The sequence below is a fragment of the Salmo salar genome, chromosome ssa01 (genome assembly GCF_905237065.1).
Source record: "Salmo salar chromosome ssa01, Ssal_v3.1, whole genome shotgun sequence".
NCBI classification, from domain to species: domain Eukaryota; kingdom Metazoa; phylum Chordata; class Actinopteri; order Salmoniformes; family Salmonidae; genus Salmo; species Salmo salar.
In genome coordinates, this window is record NC_059442.1 from 77,950,182 (window position 1) to 77,962,681 (window position 12,500).

Sequence of the window (12,500 nt, forward strand, 5' to 3'; positions counted from 1 at the left end):
ATCTCCCCTGGAGAGAGAGAGATACATTACATTACACACATCCTCCATCTCCTCACACATCTCCCCTGGAGAGAGAGAGATACATTACATTACACACATCCTCCATCTCCTCACACATCTCCCCTGGAGAGAGAGAGATACATTACATTACACACATCCTCCATCTCCTCACACATCTCCCCTGGAGAGAGAGAGATACATTACATTACACACATCCTCCATCTCCTCACACATCTCCCCCTGGAGAGAGAGAGATACATTACATTACACACATCCTCCATCTCCTCACACATCTCCCCTGGAGAGAGAGAGATACATTACATTACACACATCCTCCATCTCCTCACACATCTCCCCTGGAGAGAGAGATACATTACATTACACACATCCTCCATCTCCTCACACATCTCCCCTGGAGAGAGAGAGATACTTTACATTACACACATCCTCCATCTCCTCACACATCTCCCCTGGAGAGAGAGAGATACATTACATTTACATACCAAAGTAAAGCAAAGGATGTAAAAGTCAACCATAATAGGCCCACACAAATGTGATAGGCTGGTCTAGTGGAATATGTAAATGTGTTACCGGTGTAGTAAGGAGGACAGAGGCAGGTATAGTTGTTGACACCATCTACACAGTTAGCTCCGTTTTCACAGTCGTTGTCTTCACAGTCATCCATGTTGGTCTGGCAGGTAGGACCTTCAAAACCAAGGGGACAGGCACAGCTGTATGCCTCCTCCTCCTCCTCGTTTAGTTGGCAGGTGCCCCCATTGGCACAGGGGTTACTGACACAGACGTTCAGAGCAGTCTCACAGTTCCTACCCTGCAGACAAACAGAAAAGAGCGATGGTCACCAACCAACTCTGCTCCCAGAGAGCTACAGTATCTGTGAACAAACTGATTACATGCATCAAGTGAATGTCTCTCATTGAATTTCAAGTTAATGATTTTTCATGAATTGAGTCAGGTGTGTTAAATCCGGGCTGGAATAAAATCCTGCACATCCTGAAAACAGGCTTTAGAAGTGGAGAGGTCTTGTCACAAACATCAACAGCCACAAAGCCGATAAGTAAGTGTTAGAGCAGGGCTGGAACAGAAGCCTGCCCAGCCGGTAGGTAAAGGGTTAATGTGACATCTCACCTTGAATCCAGGAGGACAGCTGCACCTGTAAATCTCCACCAGATCACTGTGACAGATCCCCTGGTTGACACACGGACTGGACAGGCACGGGTTACACTTGGCCAGGACGCCACTGTCCACCTCACCTACACACACACATTGTATTACTTTACATGATGCTTACCTTTCCAGTTCATTTAGTTTTGAAGTATACAGTACAGCTGGATCTACACAGGAATTAGCATGAGACATGGACTGATGAAAAGTGAAAAGATGCTAGGTCTTTGAGAGAACAGCTAACCGTACCTCTGGTTCCTTATTAAAGAAAATGAATGAATCCATCTCACCGTGGCACTCAAACCTCTTGGCAGGGGTGGTGAGCAGCAGCTTGCCCTCCATGCCCGTCGGTCCGGCACAGCGAGCGATGCCAGGCTCCTTGTATCCCGTCTTCACCCAATCAGACAGCCAGCGTAGACGGCAGTCACAGTACAGAGGGTTGGCACCAATTGCCCTGAGGGAGAGGGGGGTAGAGGTTAAGGGTCAGGGACAGGTATGGGTCCGTCAGAGGGTTGGTATCAATCACCTTGAGGAATTAATCAATCAATTAAACATGGCAGAAATAAGGATGAGTCTCAGAGTCTCATGAAGGCTGAGGTTCACTAGATGTAGTGGCACTATCTGACCAGCAGGTGTCTCTCCCGTCCTTCAGATAACACAGAGAGCTACATTCTCAACTGTTAAGGCACAGTACTTCTAGAAAGAGAAACGATACTTCATTTTCAAATTGGTTAAAATTAGGTTAAGGGTATGCTTAGGTTTAGGGTTAAAGTTAGGGGTTTGGTTACAGTTAGAGTAAGGTAAAGGTCAGTTATAGATGTTAGAGTTAGGGTTAGTTACGGTTAGAGTAAGGTAAAGGTCAGTTATAGATGTTAAAGTTAGGGTTAGTTACGGTTAGAGTAAGGTAAAGGTCAGTTATAGATGTTAAAGTTAGGGGTTTGGTTACGGTTAGAGTAAGGTAAAGGTCAGTTATAGATGTTAAAGTTAGGGTTAGTTACGGTTAGAGTAAGGTAAAGGTCAGTTATAGATGTTAAAGTTAGGGTTAGTTACGGTTAGAGTAAGGTAAAGGTCAGTTATAGATGTTAAAGTTAGGGTTAGTTACGGTTAGAGTAAGGTAAAGGTCAGTTATAGATGTTAAAGTTAGGGTTAGTTACGGTTAGAGTAAGGTAAAGGTCAGTTATAGATGTTAGAGTTAGGGTTAGTTACGGTTAGAGTAAGGTAAAGGTCAGTTATAGATGTTAAAGTTAGGGTTAGTTACGGTTAGAGTAAGGTAAAGGTCAGTTATAGATGTTAAAGTTAGGGTTAGTTACGGTTAGAGTAAGGTAAAGGTCAGTTATAGATGTTAAAGTTAGGGTTAGTTACAGTTAGAGTAAGGTAAAGGTCAGTTATAGATGTTAAAGTTAGGGTTAGTTACGGTTAGAGTAAGGTAAAGGTCAGTTATAGATGTTAGAGTTAGGGTTAGTTACGGTTAGAGTAAGGTAAAGGTCAGTTATAGATGTTAAAGTTAGGGTTAGTTACGGTTAGAGTAAGGTAAAGGTCAGTTATAGATGTTAAAGTTAGGGTTAGTTACGGTTAGAGTAAGGTAAAGGTCAGTTATAGATGTTAGAGTTAGGGTTAGTTACGGTTAGAGTAAGGTAAAGGTCAGTTATAGATGTTAAAGTTAGGGTTAGTTACGGTTAGAGTAAGGTAAAGGTCAGTTATAGATGTTAAAGTTAGGGTTAGTTACGGTTAGAGTAAGGTAAAGGTCAGTTATAGATGTTAGAGTTAGGGTTAGTTACGGTTAGAGTAAGGTAAAGGTCAGTTATAGATGTTAGAGTTAGGGTTAGTTACGGTTAGAGTAAGGTAAAGGTCAGTTATAGATGTTAGAGTTAGGGTTAGTTACGGTTAGAGTAAGGTAAAGGTCAGTTATAGATGTTAGAGTTAGGGTTAGTTACGGTTAGAGTAAGGTAAAGGTCAGTTATAGATGTTAGAGTTAGGGTTAGTTACGGTTAGAGTAAGGTAAAGGTCAGTTATAGATGTTAGAGTTAGGGTTAGTTAAGGTTAAGGTCAGATGTTGGCTATTCAGGCTGTCAATTGGGCTGGTCAGAAAATTCCCCTAAGTCTCTCTCTTCTAGAAAGGACCAACAAGCTATGCCTCTGCTGCTTGAAAAGTTTGCAGAACGCTATCTCTGATTACATTGCTGTTGGATAAGTTATTTGACATACTTGGGGGGGGGGCATTTGAAAGTAGAGAAAGGAGAACAAATGTTGAATTGTTGATACAAAGTGTAGACAAATGAGGAGAAATTGAGTTGCTAAAAGGGAACTTAGTCATGGCTACTTCTGAATCAATGCTGTAGAAAAACATGCATGCAGGCACAGTGACGCACAGTCACACACACTGCCTGATCGATGCTGCTCCATTACCCAGAACCACAGGCTCGTGTTTCAAGCCAGTCCAATAGCTGATATCTGACATCTGCTAACATGAAAGGCACTTGACTGTGGATCAATGATAGACAAAGACAAGGAACCCCCACAAGCTTCTCTAGATCTTTCTCTCTTTACCTCCCTGCAATATCCCTCCTCTCTCTACCATTTCTTCTTCTTATCCTCCCATGTATACCCCTCCCATTCTCTCTCCTTCTCTTCACAGCACTCTCTTCTGTCGTCTTATTTCCTCTTCTCCCATCCCTCTCTTTCCTTCTCCATCCCTCTCTCTCCTTCTCCATCTCTCTCTCTCCTTCTCCATCCCTCTCTCCTTCTCCATCCCTCTCTTTTCTTCTCCATCCATCTCTCTCCTTCTCCATCCCTCTCTCCTTCTCCATCCCTCTCTCCTTCTCCATCCCTCTCTCTCCTTCTCCATCCCTCTCTCTCCTTCTCCATCCCTCTCTCTCCTTCTCCATCCCTCTCTCTCCTTCTCAATCCCTCTCTCTCCATCTCCACCCCTCTCTCTCCTTCTCCATCCCTCTCTCTCCTTCTCCACCCCTCTCTCTCCTTCTCCATCCCTCTCTCTCCTTCTCCATCTGTCTCTCTCCTTCTCCATCCCTCTCTCTCCTTCTCCACCCCTCTCTCTCCTTCTCCACCCCTCTCTCTCCTTCTCCACCCCTCTCTCTCCTTCTCCATCCCTCTCTCTCCTTCTACATCCCTCTCTCTCCTTCTCCATCCCTCTCTCCTTCTCCACCCCTCTCTCTCCTTCTCCATCCCTCTCTCTCCTTCTCCACCCCTCTCTCCTTCTCCACCCCTCTCTCTCCTTCTCCATCCCTCTCTCTCCTTCTCCATCCCTCTCTCTCCCTCTCTCTCCTTCTCCACCCCTCTCTCTCCTTCTCCATCCCTCTCTCTCCTTCTCCATCCCTCTCTCCCCTTCTCCATCCCTCTCTCTCCTTCTCCATCTGTCTCTCTCCTTCTCCATCCCTCTCTCCTTCTCCATCCCTCTCTCTCCTTCTCCACCCCACTCTCTCCTTCTCCATCCCTCTCTCTCCTTCTCCATCCCTCTCTCTCCCTCTCTCTCCTTCTCCACCCCTCTCTCTCCTTCTCCATCCCTCTCTCTCCTTCTCCATCCCTCTCTCCCCTTCTCCATCTCTCTCTCTCCTTCTCCATCCCTCTCTCCTTCTCCATCCCTCTCTCTCCTTCTCCACCCCTCTCTCTCCTTCTCCACCCCTCTCTCTCCTTCTCCACCCCTCTCTCTCCTTCTCCATCCCTCTCTCTCCTTCTCCATCCCTCTCTCTCCTTCTCCATCCCTCTCTCCTTCTCCACCCCTCTCTCTCCTTCTCCATCCCTCTCTCTCCTTCTCCACCCCTCTCTCCTTCTCCACCCCTCTCTCTCCTTCTCCATCCCTCTCTCTCCGTCTCCATCCCTCTCTCTCCCTCTCTCTCCTTCTCCACCCCTCTCTCTCCTTCTCCATCCCTCTCTCTCCTTCTCCATCCCTCTCTCCCCTCTCCATCCCTCTCTCTCCTTCTCCATCCCTCTCTCTCCTTCTCCACCCCTCACTCTCCTTCTCCATCCCTCACTCTCCTTCTCCATCCTCTCTCTCCTTCTCCATCCCTCTCTCTCCTTCTCCATCCCTCTCTCTTCTTCTCCACCCCTCTCTCCTCCCTTGCCCTCTGTGCTCCTGACATGGATAGACCTATTGATTTACAGCTGATGGCTTTGACATGACAGACAACCTGGACCCCACTGGGAGTAAAGATCTGCTTCAACCTCCAAAAGTTAAGTACAAACACACACAAACATGCTGATGGACACGAATGCTACCACACACACACACACACACACACACACACACACACACACACACACACACACACACACACACACACACACACACACACACACACACACACACACACACACACACACACCCAAACATCCCTTCAAAGCCCACAGACTGCGAAGAATGTTATGAAACCTACAAGGTGTGTGTGTGTGTGTGTGTGTTTGTTTTGGTGACGTCACAGTGGAGGGGTGTGTAGCATCACCGCAGCTCTGTGGCTGACCAGGGGAGTTCAGCGGATATGAAGCCCACCAAACAGCTCTAGTGACGGACTACTGTTAGCCACCATCCTCCTGACAGACACACTACCAGCCCAGACCACCTCTGTGTGTGTGTGTGTGTGTGTGTGTGTGTGTGTGTGTGTGTGTGTGTGTGTGTGTGTGTGTGTGTGTGTGGCTAGTCTTCAGAAAGTGGGTGGTACAGTAGGGGCAAGCAGATGGTAACAAACAAGAGGCTTCTGTTTATATGTGATATGTTTTATTGATGCTGGTGTTGCTTTAGAAGAGTGTGTTTGATGAATGTGTGTGTGTACTTCTTTGTGTGTGTGAAAGGTGTATGCATGTGTGTCTGTTTGAGTGTATTGGGCATGCTCCTGTGCGTTCATGTGTGTGCGTGTGTGTACTCACAGGTGAGACAGAGAGGCCACGTCACTGAAGATGCCGTCAGGAAGCTCGGAGATCTCGTTGCCATGGAGAGACCTTAGAGACGACAGACAGAGTGGGAGGGGATTAGGATTCAACTAGATCTGCTCACACCGTTCTGTTCAAACAGCCTAAATGTCACATCACAATTTGATAAAGTCGACTGCGTCGAGATTTGTTCAGAAGTTTCTGTAGTCAGACAATGCAGGGTCGTTATGTTAGAGTTACAGTTGCAGAGGCCCTGAGGTCTACAGGGAAAGAGGAGTGCATGGAGAGAGCTCCCGTGTGAATCAGTTAGCTACACTTCTCTCTCTAATGACTGCAGCTTTACTGTCTGTTTCTCTGCAGCAGGTCTGGGCAGGGGAAAGGTTGGCTCTGTGTCTGTTATGTGGGGCTCAGGGCTGGCTGGCAGAGACAGACATAGGGCTGCAGTGGAATCCAGAGTGGCTGGTGTTGGGTTACTGAACTGAGTACTGAGCAGAGTGCCTAGGCTGTGATTACCAGACAGGGTGCTAGGGTTCTGACAGTTAAAGGGGGGCAGTGAGGGTAGATGAGGGGGGTCTGTGAGTGAGCGAAGGGGGAGTTAGAACTTCTGAACAGTTCTTAGTGACTGTTGTAGCCGGCTACCACCCGGTACTCACCCTGCACCTGAGAGACTGCTGCCCTATGTACATAGTCATTGAACACTGGTCACTTTAATAATGTTTACATACTGTTTTACCCAGTTTCTATGTACACTGAGTGCACAAAAAATTAAGAATAGCTTCCTAATATTGAGTTGAAGTGGAATTAACAAGTGACATAAATAAGGGATCATAGATTTCATCTGGATTCACCTGGTCAGTCTATGTCATGGAAAGAGCAGGTGTTCATAATGTTTTGTACACTCAGTATATGTAATGTATTTTAGTCATGGCTCATCCTATATAACTTCTATTTTAGATTTTTTTCTGGATTATGTATGTATTTGTATTTATTGTTATTGCTAGGTAATAGCATTTCGCTGCACCTGCGATAACATCTGCAAATCTGTGTACTCGCCCAATAAACTTTGATTTGATTTTGATTTGCTGTCTGGAGTGGGGGTGGGGGTGGGGGGGGAAGGGGTCTGTCAGTGTCCCAGTGCCAGGGCTGCTTCTTTCCTCATCTTTCAATGAGGGGTTTTGGTGATGAGCCACTGGGCTAACCGATAGATATCACATTTTATTTGTCACATACGCCGAATACAACAGGTGTAGACCTTACAGTGAAATGCAAACCTATAAGCCCTTAACCAACAACGCAGTTCAAGAAATAGAGTTAAGAAAATATTTACTAAATAAACTGAAGTAAAAAAATGGAATCAAATCAAAAAGTGACTCAAGAAAATGACATAACAATAATGAGGCTATATACCGGGGGTATGTGCGAGGTAATTTAGTCGAGGTAATTTGTAAAGTGACTATGCATAGATTAAAACAAAGCACATGCGCGCACACATGCGCACACACACACACACACACACACACACACACACACACACACACACACACACACACACACACACACACACACACACACACACACACACACACACACACACACACAAGGCTTAATGGCAGTAAACACAAGGCTTTAATGGCAGTAAAATAATATGGCTGTACTATTTTGTCAGGACATTAGCAACAGTCTCAGTCTCTTTGGCTGAAGACCAGATACCTAGTTCTAATACCCTTGGCTACTGACCAAACTATAGTATTACTATACCTTCCTGTTCAGTACAGATGCGCTATCTTAATTTGATCACTCTTGTTGAAGCTAATTTGCCTGCACAGCATAAAATGCAAATTGTTTGGTATTCAAGTTTTTAAAAGACTTCTAATGTTTGTAATTTCCACTTTAAAGTGGCAGACTTGATTTATCCCAAAAATATACCAACCCCTACAAAAGTGTCCATTAATTATAATCCACGTAATAATTCACATTTCCTGTTTCTATAGGATTATTTTCCTGTTGTGAGAAACATGGTCAAATTAAGATAGAACATGTACTGTACTAACCCCTAGCTAGCTCTGTGCACTCCTTTAATGTATCCACTCTAACCCTCATACGCTATAGCCCCAGCTGACTGAACACTTATACCCCTTACGGTGAGGGTATGGGCAGGAGAAAGATTTGCAGTGGGCAGTTGGCCAGTAGCACTGTCTCAGAGAGAGAGAGAGAGATGAGAGGGAGGAGCGGAGCCAGGGAGTCTCTGTTACAGAAACATGATCTTTACTAACACACCGGCACACTGCTCTCCTGGCCTCCCTTTTTCATGTCGCTTCCTTTACCTCAGTTCTGAAATCTCTTTCTTTTTCTCTCAATTTCTCTTTCTCACCCCACACTTCTTGGCCACACCCTGGCACTGTCTTGACACACTCCCTTTACACCTAATACCCAACACGCACGCACGCACGCACGCACGCACACACACACACACACACACACACACACACACACACACACACACACACACACACACACCTAATACCCAGCACGCAGGCACACACACACACACACACACACACACACACACACACACACACACACACACACACACACACACACACACACACACACACACACACACACACACACCTAATACCCAACACGCACGCACACACACACGCACGCACGCACACGCACACACACACACACACACACACACACACACACACACACACACACACACACACACACACACACACACACACACACACACACACACACACACACACCTAATACCCAGCAGGCCAATTAGCAGCTTATTAATCCTTATCCAAAACCACAATAAACATCATACACAGGCACAGACACACGCACACACACGCATATATACACACACACACACACACACACACACACACACGCACACACACGCACACACCAAACCACATCCATGCCAGACCCAGACCCTTAGCCTGTTTGAAGCTGTGTGCACTAATGATTCCTAAATGTCTTTACTAGTCTGTAAAGCCGAAGGGTGTGTGTGTGTGTGTGTGTGTGTGTGTGTGTGTGTGTGTGTGTGTGTGTGTGTGTGTGTGTGTGTGTGTGTGTGTGTGTGTGTGTGTGTGTGTGTGTGTGTGTGTGTGTGTGTGTGTGTGTGTTATAATGAAACTTTTGGCACCTCAGTGTGCTTTCTGTGAAGGGGACACTAAAACCTGCCAACTTTGAACTCTGAACCCCTTTTAGAGTCTTACAGTTAAAACTATTAAACGTCTCGCCTGAGACACTTTCTGTCTCAGCCTCTCTATCCCTCCTCCCTTTCAGAAAAGAAAGAGCCAGGTACCAATTGACATTTTATAGGAGGGATTTGATTGATCAGACCAGCAGTAAAGACATCAAAGTTTTCTGTTTCATTTCTGACTCCTGTTCAACTGAGACAATAGGGTGGTCCTAGACAGAGAGGAGGAGTGTGTGTGTGTGTTCATGTGTGTGTGAGGGGGCGTCTGCATACTAACATAGGGTATAAGTTACAAATGAAGCAGACTTATATGGCGCGTGAGTGAAATGTACCAGCAGTCACGGTCATATAGCTTCATTAAGATCAAAGACAGCGGCTGGGAGCTGAAATACAGTATGAACTAATGATCATTCAGCTGCACTGTGATTCTGCTGGTAAAAACAGGACCAAGGCTTTGTGTTTCCTAATGATCATGGAGGCTGACTCTTATTCTGCAGTAAAAAGCAGCTTTGTGTAGTTCTTTGTTGTGAGCAGTGAAAGACTGCCTGGTAAAACACTTGGATGTCTGACAAGTCTGCTGCTGAACTGCATTTGCATGATAAGTAACCTTGACTTGAGGCTTGAAGACTTGCGTTAGCTCCCTGATAAGTAACCTTGACTTGAGGCTTGAAGACTTGCGTTAGCTCCCTGATAAGTAACCTTGACTTGAGGCTTGAAGACTTGCGTTAGCTCCCTGATAAGTAACCTTGACTTGAGGCTTGAAGACTTGCGTTAGCTCCCTGATAAGTAACCTTGACTTGAGGCTTGAAGACTTGCGTTAGCTCCCTGATAAGTAACCTTGACTTGAGGCTTGAAGACTTGCGTTAGCTCCCTGATAAGTAACCTTGACTTGAGGCTTGAAGACTTGCGTTAGCTCCCTGATAAGTAACCTTGACTTGAGGCTTGAAGACTTGCGTTAGCTCCCTGATATGTAACCTTGACTTGAGGCTTGAAGACTTGCGTTAGCTCCCTGATATGTAACCTTGACTTGAGGCTTGAAGACTTGCGTTAGCTCCCTGATAAGTAACCTTGACTTGAGGCTTGAAGACTTGCGTTAGCTCCCTGATAAGTAACCTTGACTTGAGGCTTGAAGACTTGCGTTAGCTCCCTGATAAGTAACCTTGACTTGAGGCTTGAAGACTTGCGTTAGCTCCCTGATAAGTAACCTTGACTTGAGGCTTGAAGACTTGCGTTAGCTCCCTGATAAGTAACCTTGACTTGAGGCTTGAAGACTTGCGTTAGCTCCCTGATATGTAACCTTGACTTGAGGCTTGAAGACTTGTGTTAGCTCCCTGATAAGTAACCTTGACTTGAGGCTTGAAGACTTGTGTTAGCTCCCTGATATGTAACCTTGACTTGAGGCTTGAAGACTTGTGTTAGCTCCCTGATATGTAACCTTGACTTGAGGCTTGAAGACTTGTGTTAGCTCCCTGAGCTAAAGGCTTTAGCTAAAAGGGCTAACAAGGCTAAGTCTTGTGTTGTAAATAAGATTCAAGCTCACACACTCCATTGCATACAGCCCATAATACTAACCTCTCCATCTGTCTCTGGCTGACACTCTCTCTCTCTCTCTCTCTCTCTCTCCATTGAGCCGTTGTACACAGCAGATGGCTTTTTAGTTTCCCCAAATTGATAGAGGAACAGTGACAACTTGGCCTAGGCTTCACTGTTTCCCATCTCTCCCTTTCTCTCCCTCACCCCACATCTCCCCCCCTCACTTCTCTCCCTCTATCCATCGAGCCAGACACATTTTGTCTAGGTCTCTCCTTTGTCTCTCTCTCCCATAACGTTGCTGTGTTTCAATTACAGTTGGAGTAAAGGAGTGACTGTATCGTTGGCAGCAGAGCAGACTTGCATCATCCCTCAGTCCATTCCATGTACAGTCACTTAGGCAAAATGTTGATCCATGAAACATCATATATTAGTATTATAGCATGTTGACAGGGGAAACGGATGATACATTCGTGCTTTTTATTTTACAAACAAGTTTTTTTTGCAGCCTGATCACCAAAACCTCCTCAACCGTCTTTCACTACCGTGTAGAAAGTACAGGACAAGACTTGAATATGGATATTTGTAGGATAAGAGGTGTTAGGGCTGGACTGGGCTGGGCTGAGCTGAGCTAGACTGGACTGGGTGGTGTGTGTCTTCTGAGATGCCCTAGCTGTTTATAGAGTGTCCAGAACAGCTCTACAATTCTCAACATCTGCTCTGTCCTCTACAACCACACAGCCTCACCAACACACACACACACACACACACACACACACACACACACACACACACACACACACACACACACACACACACACACACACACACACACACACACACACACACACACACACACACACACACACACACACACACACACACAATTTTACATAGAGTACATGAACACACGCACAAAAAAACAAACCCCCCCCCACAGGCATGCACACAGAGATGGGATAGGAGAAGGTGCTCACAGTAGTCGAAGGGAGCGTAGTCCACCAAAGGCCAGACTGGGGATGCAGCGCAGAGAGTTGTAACTCAGGATCCTGGAATGAGTAAGAAACAGTGATTATACCGTGTCATCAATCCCTCATGTTTAAAACACATCCTGGAAAACCAGAGTTGTGATTGTGTGTTCAGTGCTCTCATAGCGGACAGGTGGACTGATCAGTGCTTACAGTGTGGTGAGCTGGCTCATGTTGGAGAATGAAGAGTTGGTTAGAGAGTTGATCTTGTTGTTACTCAGATCTCTGGAAGAGACAGAACACACCGTTAAATTACACACTGACAAATAACACCAGGTACATTTAACGGCTGGTCAGGAAGACACACTCACACTAACTGGAGGTATTTGAAGGTAGACAGTTCCTTTGGCACCACGCTGAACTGGTTCCCATCTAGATACCTGTGCAGAGACAGACAGACATTCAGCATTTAATACTTGTGTGAAATGGCAGCATTCAGAGCTCAGGCCTTTCTAAAGCCACAGAGAGAGAAAGGCCAGACCACTAACCATAACAACTCCCTGTCAGATAGTAGCAATGTCCCACCACTCCTCCACCCTGCCTGCACCCACACCCCTCTCTACCTATCTCTTCCACCCTGCCTCCACCCACACCCCTCTCTACCTATCTCCTCCACCCTGCCTCCACCCACACCCCTCTCTACTTATCTCCTCCACCCTGCC

General features: G+C 45.9%; 1 protein-coding gene across 10 annotated transcripts in view; it reads right to left on the reverse strand.

The window, feature by feature from the left end:
- The window catches only part of LOC106612875 (slit homolog 1 protein), a 156,417-nt gene that overhangs the window by 10,323 nt on the left and 133,594 nt on the right, over positions 1-12,500 (reverse strand). For all 10 annotated transcript variants that reach the window (XR_001330387.2, XM_014214505.2, XM_014214514.2 and 7 more), the window contains 8 exons: positions 12,150-12,218; positions 11,992-12,063; positions 11,788-11,859; positions 6,061-6,132; positions 1,473-1,636; positions 1,147-1,271; positions 592-829; positions 1-7 (listed from right to left, as the gene is read on the reverse strand). The exon at positions 1-7 is cut by the window's left edge and continues 87 nt beyond it. Coding sequence is in view for 9 of the 10 variants with exons in the window: in XM_014214505.2 (XP_014069980.1) it covers positions 1-7; positions 592-829; positions 1,147-1,271; positions 1,473-1,636; positions 6,061-6,132; positions 11,788-11,859; positions 11,992-12,063; positions 12,150-12,218 (819 nt within the window). In the remaining variant the exon portion in view is untranslated. The remainder of the gene's footprint in view (positions 8-591; positions 830-1,146; positions 1,272-1,472; positions 1,637-6,060; positions 6,133-11,787; positions 11,860-11,991; positions 12,064-12,149; positions 12,219-12,500) is intronic.